Consider the following 12547-nt stretch of genomic DNA (forward strand, 5'->3'; position numbering starts at 1 on the left):
GGGGCCGCGGCGCCACGGCTGTGCTTTCGGAGCAGTTATTTGCATTGCCTTGATTAGCATGTCACCTGCTTCATTAGCGAAGAAAATTCTCATCCACAGGCTCAGCCATTCATGCAAATTGAAGAATACATGGAGATCCTTCCCCTCTAGGACTTTCCGTTATTAGCAAAATTGGTAGATTCTTTTTGTTCCTTCCTCTTCGGAAGGTCACTTTCATTTTCACCTCCGAATGAAAGTTCTTGTTTCAAAGACAAAATCATCATCTTCCCAAACTTTAACATACAGCCGTCCTGCCTACAGAAATCCAATGCCAAACGAAATCTCAGGCAGGTGGAAACTCCCCAGTTTCAATCCAGTCCTCACACTAACTGCCATCTGTCAGCATCACCGAATCATTAATTTTACTGGATGTCAGGAAACTGATTTTAGAGCCAAAAAGCTCCCCCCCATGTAGGACCTAAACCTCCTGGACTCAGTTGAGCGGTTCCTTCTTACATCCTGAGCAAACATCGCCTTCTCCCTGATAGTCCACAGGACATCTTCCTTCCTCCACCCCTGTTTTCCAGGCTACGCAATCCCAGTTCCTCACAAGTCACCTTTTCTCAAATCCAGAAATCCTTCTTGCTTTCCCCCTCTGGCATGCCCACACCGCTTTTTCAGAAGGTGGGACCAGAGCAGAAGAATCCAGATGGGCTTTAGGGGCACGGCCGGAGCAGAGCGGGCACTTTCTGTACGTCTTTACCCCCTGCCCGGCACCCAGGAGCGAGCTACCTTCTGCCACAGCAGCACCCACCCTCCCTGGTGCCCACTGTCACCCCCCGACCTCCTCCGGAGGGGTTCTGCCTAACCAGCTCCCCTTGCTCTGCACCCATTGCCGGGTCGTTGGGGCTGGGAGGAGCCGGTTCCTCCTGGCCACCGCCACCCGCGGGCTCTGCATCGAGAGGAAAGTCCGCTCCTTCGCCCCGGCCGCGCCTCTGGCTGCGGTCTGCAAGCGCTGGTTTTGTTCCTTGAAGTTATCTTTTGATATTTGTAGCTATTCCACCCAATTAACAGCGCGCACCAATCTCAACGCTTCTGAAGGATTCCCCGTGTTCAGTTAATTTCTGATGTCCCCGAGAAACACTACTGCCAAACCTCTGCGGAGGTGGGCGGCGAGAGCCAGGTACCTTATCTTACAGCATCTCCAGAGGTGATGCTCAGCCTGCCAGCTCCTGGCTTAAAGAAACTAAAGGTATCGTTACAGACTCTGATCTCGGGTTTTGGAGGTTTTTTCCCACTTTTGAGTCTACAAATCGCTAATAAAACTTTGTGTGATTTCAAGAGATATTCAGCTTTTGTGGAAAAAATACCTGAAATGTGGTATTTAGAGAGATCCCTCACGCAGCTTTTCCTTGAGATCAATGACAAGCTGCCATGAGGCGCCGGATCTCGGTCCGGATCGGGAAACCCCTTACCCAGGCATTAACCTCAGGAGCTGCAGGGTCAAAACCGCTGCCAACCAGAGGAGGGTTTTCTCCATTCCTCACCTCCTCTGCCACGGCCACGGTGGGCAGAGGAGTTCAGTGCATCCAGAATGATCCAAGCCAGGAAGCAAAATCCAGAAAAGCCTTGAAAACCAAATAGTGCAAGAAGGAAAAAAGTTAAAACGTGTTGATGGCCGTGCGTGAAATTTCATTGCAGCAGTGAATTTGCAGAAATGAACGACCCGTTTGTGGATGGAGGGGAGGAAGGCGGCAGTAGGCTTCCTCTGCTGACCAGGAGCCGATACAGCCGCGGCTGGGGCCGGAGAAGAAGCGTGTCCACGCAAACCCTCCGCGTCGCCGGGTGACAACCCCCCCCAAGCCAACCCGCCTGCCCCACGCCGCAGTTGTTTCTACTGTCAGGGCGGCGGTTGTGCTTCGCTTCAGTCGCCGTGCTGCAGCTGTACCAGAGGGAGAAAAAAAACCATCGCTCTTTGCATCTCCCCACATCTCCTGGGAAAGGACAACCACGTGTGAAAACACCAGATTTTACACAGCGGATTTTCACACGGATCACCGCACAGACCGGGGCTTGTGCTTTTGCTGAAGCACCGGGTATTTTTGCCTTTTTAAGGTAAAGATGAGGCAACGTTGAGCATTTGTACCGATGCCTTCCTGAAGCAGCTGCCTTCCCAGGCTGCTGCAGCCTCCTCCCTCTCACCTGACTGGCGGAGACTCCAGGAAGCCTGACAAATTTGTGTGTGTCTGCTTATCCCTGGATGGCACGAAGGGAAGAAATGAGTCAGATACATGTCTCTGCCGCTCACAGCAAACGAAATCCTGCTCCTTCATTGCACAACCCCGATGGCAGTCGCATCCGTCGCGCTCCCTCTGCGTACACCTTGCTAGGAGCCAGTGGCTGCAGAGGGGAGGAAGACAGACTTACCAGGTACGTATGGAAATGACGCGTGGTTAAGAAGTCACGAGCTCACCAATAAATCTCTGGCTCGGAGACTGCTGGTCAGGCCACCCTCCCTCCCTGCCCCCTCGGATGCACTCGCTTTGACGTTTCGCGATGACCTGCGGTAGGGAAACGCACCCTTTTCAGACAGTTGTGTGCACTTAGCAGATTAAAGATGATTAATTGTACCAGGTAGTTCCTACTACATCTTAATCAAATACACATAATCAGCCACGCTCCCGCGCACACGCTACTTGGAGCTGGAGCGGGTTCTTTTTTAACTCTCGCACACTCCAGTCTGAGGATGACAAGCCTAAAATACCAGTGGTAAGAGCCTGAAGTATCCAAAACCGGAGCAATGGCAGGCGAGGTTCCTGGGGCACCAGTGCCTTTTGCTGCCGGAGGAGGAAGGACTCGCTCCGGTATTAAAAGCCCAACCTCTGAGCTGGGAAAAGCACCGTCCTTACCTGCAAGGCCCCTGTGGCTCGGCTTTCCAGGGCGCGGGCAAGCGCAGCAGCAAACAACCACACACCACCTTGGAGCAGGGAGACAAACCACCAGCAGCCTCTGACTGTAGAGTATTTTGCATCATTTATTTAAATACCTATATTTATGCATTTACAAATTTTCATAGCTCTGTAGCTTTTTTTTTCTTTCTTTTTTTTTTTTTTGTAGACAGTATTGCAGAGAAGTTAGCTTTTGTAAAATGAGGTCCATGTATAAAACTATGCAACAGATTGGAGGGGGGAAAAAGGTTTCCTTTCATACTCTCTAGAATCAGAAACCAAAGAAAGTGACTGAATGGAGGGGGAGAGGGAGAGGAAGGGGTGGGACAGACCAACCTCAAACCAGTGGCTCTCGCACAAGCATTACGCATGTCGGTGCTCAGCTACCGTCCTAACGGGATAGGTCAATGCCTGTTTGCTAAAGCTTTAGCAGGCACGTAGGTCTCTAATGAAAAAAATAAAAGGGAAAGGATCCTACACACTGAGAACGCAAAGCCTGGACAGCCTCGTGATAGGTTTTAGGTGTCGTGGCACAAAATGCCCGTAGGAGACTGCACCGACTCACCAGTAGTGCATCCTCATCCCAAACTTCGTTTTGCATAAAAAGTTCCCTTTAAGAAATCTTAGCATTTAAAAAACCTGGTATCTGAGCTCTTCTAGCCTCAGTACTTTGAAGAAGTCACTTGAAAAATACCTCCTGCTTTCCTCATTTGGAAGCTTCAAAGTAATGTTTTGCTTTAATTGATACCAATTTAACAGCTCACGGATTCCCAGTGTTCTCTCTGGGAGGAAGAGGCAACAGATATGGCATTGCAAGATATTTACACACATGGTACAAAAATGTCCAAGGGTATGAAAAATCACCAGTAACACAATTTTGCAGCAGCCTCATTTACACCTGTAATTTTATACCATTTATTACATTGTACTAACACACCAGATTCAAGGATGTGCACTCCCTTTAGGACATTCAGGAGTTACAAATATATTGTGATTGCATAATTCATATTGCACAATTGTATAAAAACATAAATACTAGCTATTCTATTTTTTTTTAAATACAAAATACATGTCACATAGTCAAATATTCTTTTCAAGTGCAATTCAGGTGCTCTCTTTAGTCCTTCCAAGAAAAAGGCAATTTTGATAGTTTTGGCACAAAGTTTAACCTCTGTCCTGTGCCAACAGTTCTAATTACAATACATATGCCCAAAACTTTATATAGTAGCAGTCATATACATATAGTATAAAAACAGGTTATTTACACAATGAACCGAACGTACACAGAAGCAGCCTCAGTGGTCGGATCTGAACTCTGGGTTCGCATTACTCGTGCTGTTGCGAGAGGGGTAAGTGACTTCTGGCTTATGCCGGTTGCTGCGGGTTCACATTCATGGGCGGAGGGTGTCCTAGGAGACCGATGCGCTGTTTCTGCTTCCTCTGCTCCGTCATCTGGAAAATTAAAAAGTTTGCTCATTAGGCCTAGACGCTTCCTGTGCGTCAGCTCGCCGAAGGACCCGGCGCTGCCTTCTGTGGTTAGCGTTTACTCTGAAACCCACTTTGTACAAATAACGTTCCTCCGTCCACTCTGCCAAGCGCTAATAGATGGAAGAGGCAACTACAGCCCCGTCTCGTGCACTCATCGGGGACGTCCATGAACTTGCTTGTGTGTCTGGCTACCGTTTTGCAAGAGAAGAGCTCGGGAGAGCCAGGCGGCCAGCGCAAATTAGTGCAGAGAGCAGCTCGCAGAAACCTCCCCCGTTAGAAATTCTTTGTAACCGATCCAGCATACAAGGCAGACGAGACGCCGAGGGCGGAAAAAAGGGGCGAGCCCTCAAGTCAGGCTGGGAATACCCTTGTCTTCGCTGGAACAGACTCGAGCGCTCCCGCTCTCGTCAGGAGCGAGCCAACATCCCTCTCCATCTGCCAAAAGCCAAGACGCAAGGCAGGGACGGGAGGTTAACCACCTCACTGCCAGACAGCCAAATCTTTGGCAGTACTTCCCATCAGGTAAAATAATGTTTCTCCTGATTAGTGCAATCATGACCTGAAAATGGATCATCATTTTTTCATTACTGATATTGAAAAATGGCCACAATCCAATTCCCCACTCTATTTTTTTTTTTTTCCAAACCTTGGGAGGTTTCTGACAACTTGCATAAGCCGACACGCCACGTAAGGAACAGCTCCAGCGTGGGCAGGGTCTCCAGCAGCGAACAGCTGGATCGCTGCACGCACCCTCTGCTGCTCCCTCTGCGACCGCATCTCGGCTTCGGAGCAGCCGACACGTGGGGTGGCTCGCAGCAGCTGTGCCGAGGGGGATGCCAGGCCAGCGCCTCGCCCCTGGACCGAGGCGAGGGGAGCCCAACGCTGCTCCTCGGGCACCCGGGCTCCACCGAGAGCCCCCGCACCCTCAAAGCAACGTGCAAACGCACAACCGTGCCATTGCCCGTGGTCCGTGGTGGCACCAACGCTGTGCGCAAGCAGCCGCGCTCTCGCCCCGCTTCTGCTGCTCCTTCCCTGGGGCTGAGCACGCCCGGCTGCGGTCACAGGCACGGGTGTGCCGGCGCAGGCCAGCCGGCTCGCCAGGACCCCACCGGCGACTCCGGCAGCACGCCCGCGCCCCGGAAAACCTGGCTGCCTTGCCCGATAAAGTAATTTTTCATTCAAGCATAAGATACAACTTAGAGTATTTTTCTTTACGAGAATTAACTAAGTTCCCTGCAACTCTCTGCCTGTAACATCCACAAACTAATTTTTTCAGTTTTCGGATATTTAATGACAAATGTTAGCCAATATAATTGCTTGTGGAAGTAACTCCAGGAGAGAAGGGAGATAGCATGCTCACATGTTCAGTTCATTTGTAACATGCACTTGAATGTATTTGTTTAAAAACTCCGGTTTTGGCGATGGTGAATAGTCTTCCCGTCTCCGGCGCAGGGTACCCGGCGTGCGGGGGCAGCCGGCCCGTGGCCAACCTCAGGTCTGGAGTTCATTGTGGGGAAAGGAATTGGTCAAAACCGGCAGTTCTGGGCAACCTCCCCAAGGCTCCTCCGTGTCCCAGGGGCCGTGCAGCACTGCGCACACCACTGCTTTCACTCAGGCTAGCTGTGTATAATTACACTCATTTAACCACTAGGGAAAGGACTGAAATACGGTAATTCCTCTTGAAACCATAATTAAACTCGACTGCAGCCCAGTGCCCTGCTCATCGCCCGACCCAAGGGAGGCAGAACTGTTATTTTACCTTTCCAGGAAGATGACCGCAGCCTCCCGAGGACAGGTCACACCTCCCAGCCCTCTGTACCGCACTTCTGGAAGTCTGTTTTCACAAAAGGCTTGAACGCTTCACCGGCAAACGGGAGCAGGAGGAGAGGGGTCTTCCCATCGCGCTCTGCTCTCAGACACGCACACAAGCTACTCCCCTGCTGAACCAGCTGGGACTTTTTTTAACTGTTTCTAAGATAGCCCACAAGTTGGAAATGCAAAGAGGCAATGAGGACTTTAAAAATGCCCATTTACACTAATTAGCTTCACTGAGCAAACTAAGAGCCACAATTTCACACAGCCCATAAACTGATTCCCAGGACACATGAAATAAAAATGGAAAGAAAAAAGGACAATGAAAAGGGACCGTAATAGGTATTTTTCATGCTGCGTAGAAAAAGGGATGGTGCACCCTGACGCAGGTGTGCATAGAAGACGTGCCTTTTAAAAAAAGGGAAGAATAAAGCAATCAAGCATAAAGCAGAGGGAGAAATGCAATTGCAATGTTGATGCAGAACCTTATTAATCCTGCAAGATGCGTAATGCTTGTCTAGAGGGCACAGGGCTGCAAGATGGAGCAACTTTAATCTCTATCACATTTACCTGGAGAGTGAATCTCTTGCAAAAGCTTTGCAGCTGCAGCGACTGTACACCTGGGCCTAAAAGGCAACAAAAGCTACGCACAACGTATTGCAGGGGAGCTGTCAGCTACTGGAGTAATGCTGACAGGATTAAAAAATGAAACCAAGGGGCCTGAAGTTCACCCGAGTCGAGCTGGACTCTCCCATAATCATACATAGCTGCACAGACGCACGCTGCCTGGTTCCAAAGGTTACGGGTGGGTTGGAGTTAACTCCAGGAACAGGAGCAGGGCATGTGCGAAGTGCACGAGCAGGATACCGAGCGTACGTGCGCACGCGGACACGCCAGCGTCTGCCCGCTGCGCTGCTCGCCAGCCCGCGCGAAGAGAGCCAACCTGAGCAGCAGCTCCCGCCGTCAGTCGCGCTTGCGGCGACGGAGGTCGGGGGCTGGCGCGAGGGGACCGTCCTGAGCGAGAAGCCAACGTCTATTAGAGATGCCTCGCACTCACTGACATCGGAGGACAGCGCTGGAAAGGACTTCTGGGTGATTACATCTAATCCCCTGCTGTTGCAGACAATTATGTTGTAATCTTTTCGCACAGAATTGAAGTGATCAAGATTTTAATGGCTCTTGGTGCACTTCTTTGTGAAAGCAGGCATGCTGGATTTCATTTTCTAACAATTAGAGTCTCTGGAAACCTAACGAGCTTGAAAACCAAATGAATGAGAGGTTTCCCCTTTATTTAATTACAAGAAAATAAATACAAATAAAAGTTCCCTGAGTTAGTTCCTTTTCCTGGAGACAGTGCCTGATCAGGAGGAGGGATATACTGGTTTTGTCACATAATTGGAGCATCCTGCAACTTAAGCAGGGCTCTCAATAACGGTACTTAGGGGAATTCCTAAAAGCTATCACAACATTAATGAAGCTGGTTTCCTCTTTTGCTTTTACAGTCAAATAGCTCTCTAAAAGCTAAATCCTTCATTCTTATTTTCACAAAGAGCGAGAAGGAGTTTTAGTGCTTGGTCAGCCAAGAGCTGCAGCTTCAGAAATAAATGCATTCTGATCCAGAGCTGGCTGTGGCTGATGGAAAGACTCCTGGTGACTGCAGACCACTTTGAGTCAGACCCTTCAACAAGAAGACGTAAGACACATCTTTCAAGATAATTGTTTCCAGGCAAAACAGCAAAACCACTACCCGGCAAGTATTAAAGCACAGACAAAAGAGCAACTGCCTCTGTCCTCCATCCTCAGAACCAACTAGAGCAAGGGGGTCCATGGCACAGTGTCTGAAAACTAATTACAGCCAAGAGCAGCAAGGTTTTCTGCTCCCAATCCAACACGTTAATCCCTTCCTTGTGCTCCGTGGGGTGTCGGGCAAAAGGGCCCAGCTCCATCAGAAATGCAGAGCGTGATCGGAAGGGCAGGGAGCCGCGATCTCAGTCAATACTGGCTTCCAGAGACTCAAGTCTCCATGAAGATAACTGGCTTAGAGAGAAACCCGGCCAACCCAGAGCAGAGATGGGAAGCAGGAATCCCATTAGTACTGGAGAGAGCTGTGCCAACTGCGCTATAGTAGGCAGATCACATCTGAAAAGATAACGAACCAAATCTGTTGGCCATTTCTGCCCTGGGCAATTCCATCGATTGCCCTAGGATAGCGTCATGTGCAAGTCAGCAATTAATTTTATCCAGTGCCAGTATCTATATAAACTTAACTAATTGAACTATCTGGCTCAGGTTATTAATCCATAAAGATAAGCAGCTGGTCACTTTGCCGCCACAAACGGTTCCCACCAGCGCACGCAACAGCATTTTCCCTTTTACTTCCAGGTAGGCTGTAATCCATATGGACAACATGAAACAAAGCCCTGCTGCCTCTGTGGCTTTCACAAAGCCGTCGCTGGGTTTGGGCTGGGAACAATCCCCACGATCCCCTCGAGCCCCAGCCAGGCCAAAAGTTAACACAAGTCCTCGAACTCTTGCTGCAGAATGAGCTGCTGCACCAAAAAAATACTCAGAGGTCTATGCAGCATTCACGTGTTAAGCAGCAGCAATACATGCCGCAGTGCAAAATATTCCTGTGGTATGTCTGTCTATACTGCAGTCTAAAGCGTGACAGTAGCCAAACTGTATCTGCATTAGCAGCGCAGCGATAGCACGGAGGAGACCAGTGCAAGCTAACCACTCAAGTATTTCTCCAGTTTCTCAGTGGGTTTTGAGGTCCGCGCAGCAACACAGCACTTCTATCAATATCACACCCTCTGCCTTACAGGATCGTGCTAAGGTCTTGGGGTTAAAACCTGTAACAACAACAACACTACATACATACAGGCTGCCGGCACCAGCGATGGCTGATTTAAGTTAACTTCAGCTTCCATTTTTTTAATGCAAGTTTTCCCTTTCTGGAGGTGGCCACTTTGGACTACACCGGTTCGGTTCGCGCTGCCAGGCAGGTCACCTGGGACACGGGGCTTTGGAAGGACATTTTGTTCACTTCTTTCCTAAACACGAGTTACTTTAGAAAAGATCTTTGCGGGGCTTGCAGAAGCACGGAGCTGTAAAACACCACTTCGTGCAACAGGCTTGCAGGACCTTTGTCCTGCCCGTACCAGTTCGTGGCCGCACGTTCGCAGCCAGCTCTCCCTTACCTGATCTTTAAGCTCTGACAGCTGGCCAGAGAGGTTGGTCACAAGCTTCATGGTGGACTCCAGCTTCTCCTGCAAGTTCCTCAGCTCATTCTGCTCTCCTTCCGAGTCGCTGCTCACAAGCGACATGGCCCGCATCCGGGGGAACCAGTCCAGGTTTCTCTCCTGAGAATCACACACGAGTTCACAATTAGCGTTTGCCAAATGAAAACCTGCACCCGAGCGGCTGAGGGCAGACACATCTTCAATGCCACGCGGGGACATTCCTCAGATACACAAGCTCTGTACTTGTTTTCATTTGCATCTTACTGAAAAGCCTGCAAAATTGCCCGCTAGAGGCAATGAGGCACTTCAGACGTAACTACTGAAAATTAAGGCTGCTTATTGTTGGCTTTTCCTTTCCAGCAACTCGCTCTCCCCAGCCATTTCTTTTTCGGATACATTTCAGTGTAACACATGAACACTGGACAAACAACCACCCCAGATTTCATGTCTGGACAAACATTTTCCAGTGCTAGAAATCATCTGCCGTCTTATAATCTTTTAATTTGTGTTTGTTGGAGATTTTCTGCTGATAAAGCTGGTTTACTTCTTTGGTCAAGCAAAGTTTGGCTGCGATTTCTGATGAAAGAAACCATGTTCTACCTGGAAATATTTTCATAGTTGAAATACTTCCTTTTTAATGAAAGAGGAAAAAAAAAATCATATTCTGACTGGCTGGTTTAGGCTAAAATGTGGGAAAGATTAAGTTACAATGAATTGCTTATAATAAAGTTTTTGTTCAGGCATACGAATTCTCTAATATTCCATGTTTAAGTTACAGTCAGGAACTTCAGTGGACACACGCTCGGTTTTATTAATAAGTACACAGAGGCTCACACATACACTCACGTACACGCCCGTGACGTTAAAAATAAAAGCAGGAACGGAACAGAAAGCCACAAAAGAGGAGGAGGGGTGCATACCGCATCTTGACACCTTAAATTTCAACACTGAACTGGTTTCCTATCTAGTCTGGTTCTCCTCCCACGCTGGAGATACTCTCTAAAATGGAAGTTAAGCTAACGCTGGATGAGATAAGGATGTGTGCACTCTCATAGGTGACACTGCAGCAACTGGTAGTATTTTAAGCAAGCCAGATGAAGCGGTAATAGCCTACTGGATTAACAGTATCCCAAACCAAGGATCGATCAACGTCACTGATTAACGGTGACCAAAGTTTGCCCCGCTTCGCAGGCCAGGCTCTTCGCTGGCTTTCTCTCAAACCTACGGCTTATTTTTATGGCACTGCAAACTCTTTTTGGCTTTTTGCCATTCCCTGCCTAAATCTCTAACTTGTACCCGCTCCCCCCTCTCTCTGCTCCCCCTCCACGCTCATTCCCAGGAGCATCCATCCTGCTTAAATCAGGGTTGTGCACCTCTACAGAGATTTACAGTCACGTCCTTTCTGCAATTCAGATGCGATGCCAAGATTCATCATCTTAAATTAGTTGCTTCTGATCTGCTTAGAGTTTACTATTGCCGAGATTAAAAGGCAGAAAGCAGGCCCTTTCCCATGCAGCGCACCGCAGGATTCCCACATGATGCAAAACTGCCAGGAAGGCTTTTTTCTCCTGATCTCTGTTTACAGGGCAGATGGTTTCTGCTAATAAAAGAAAAAATATATGTACAAAAAAATATGCCTGTATCAAGACAAGTGCCAAAATATTTTGGACTTTAGGAAACGACAATCCCACAATTAAGATTTAATAGTACTAACAGGCAACATTTCGCTGCGTTCTTCCAGCCATAGTAAAATCCTCATTAGGGAGGAGAGGGCAGGCTCGTCACTTGTGCTCAGGTCCAGCACCTCCCCCCCGAAGTATTTCCCCTCCGCACCCCGGGAAAACAAACTAAAACAACTGCTGTTCCCCTCCCTGCTCTCCTCCAGGCGAGAGGTTTTCAAGGACAAGGCAAATGAGACTAAAACGCAATTTATTTTCTCAGGTTTGCCTGGACGCTCAGGTCCGTGTCCTGCGGTTTCTAGGCAGATGCAAGAGCAGAGCCCTGAAGCTCCTGCCCACTCCTTACTTGCTGTGGAAATACTGTTATTCTGCTTGTTCCCAAAGAGGTGAGCTCTCCAAGCCCATCCCCAGAGCGCTCCCAGGCCCCGTGCTTGTGAAGGATGAAGGGGACGAGGGGAGCAGGACCTGGAAACACCAACCTTCTCCTACCTGCAACATTTTATTAACAAATACCCCAAACGTTTTCTAACGTTACTTTGCAATATAAGCAAATGCTGTAGCTGCTGCAGAGATTGCAACTTGATCATTACAGGCAGGGAAGGTGATGGGCAGTCTCGGATGGTGAAATCAAACCGGCAAGCATTATAGCATTGACAGCTTCTGCAGGCTTGTCAGAAGTTTCATACTCACTGGTTTTCTGAAAGCCCCAGCTCTTGAAGTCACTTGAGTATGGGAAATCTTGGCTTTCACTTGAAAAAAACAACAAAGTGCCTCTCTAGTTCTCATGGCAAGATTGGTGAAAAGATTAAAAACAAAAATGCTCCACGTGAACTCCACAAGCTGAGAAAGGAGAAGGCTAAAAGAAAGGAGACAAGATCCACAGCTCCCCAAGACAGGCTCCTGGGCTGTGGGATAGGACTCACTTTTGAGCCTGGAACTGGCAATGCCACTGCTAAGCCCTGATCCAGCTGTGAAGGAGTTAATGAGGGCACCTCAATTTTCTGTGCGAGACAGGCTTAGGGAAGGACCTATGGATCGCATTGCCTGTATCACGGGGCTGGACGTAACCTGCTCTCCTGTTCAGGTTTCATGCAGCTTGTTGGATGACTCAAACCCAAAGTTCACCTGGAAGTGTCCAGCTGCCACCCAGCAAGAAATACGGGGATGTCAACCCAAACAGCCTGGGCAAACACCCTGAGATGAGGAACCGTGGGGACAGACGTGCAGGTAAAACTGCATCGACGCAAGTAACACGGGCACCAGCGAACTCGCTGACCCATGGGGGCTGCTGAGACCTCTCTGGGGAGGGCAGCAGGGATGCTGCCAGCATGCAGGGGCACACCTCTTCCTCCTCCTCCTCCTCTCTGCACACATGATCCCGCACCCCTTTGCTCTGGCA

The 12547-nt window shown here is 49.1% G+C and overlaps 1 protein-coding gene across 1 annotated transcript in view; it reads right to left on the bottom strand.

Annotated features, from left to right (window-relative positions):
- Positions 1–2989: 2989 nt before the first annotated feature.
- Positions 2990–12547, bottom strand: part of ITPR1 (inositol 1,4,5-trisphosphate receptor type 1) — a 188377-nt gene continuing 178819 nt past the window's right edge. The window contains exons 60-61 of the mRNA XM_075158588.1: positions 9428–9589; positions 2990–4379 (exon numbers count right to left, since the gene is read on the bottom strand). Of these exons, the coding sequence (XP_075014689.1) occupies positions 4293–4379; positions 9428–9589 (249 nt within the window). The 3' untranslated portion in view covers positions 2990–4292. The remainder of the gene's footprint in view (positions 4380–9427; positions 9590–12547) is intronic.

This window comes from Calonectris borealis, chromosome 10, assembly GCF_964195595.1.
Source record: "Calonectris borealis chromosome 10, bCalBor7.hap1.2, whole genome shotgun sequence".
In the NCBI taxonomy this organism is placed as follows: domain Eukaryota; kingdom Metazoa; phylum Chordata; class Aves; order Procellariiformes; family Procellariidae; genus Calonectris; species Calonectris borealis.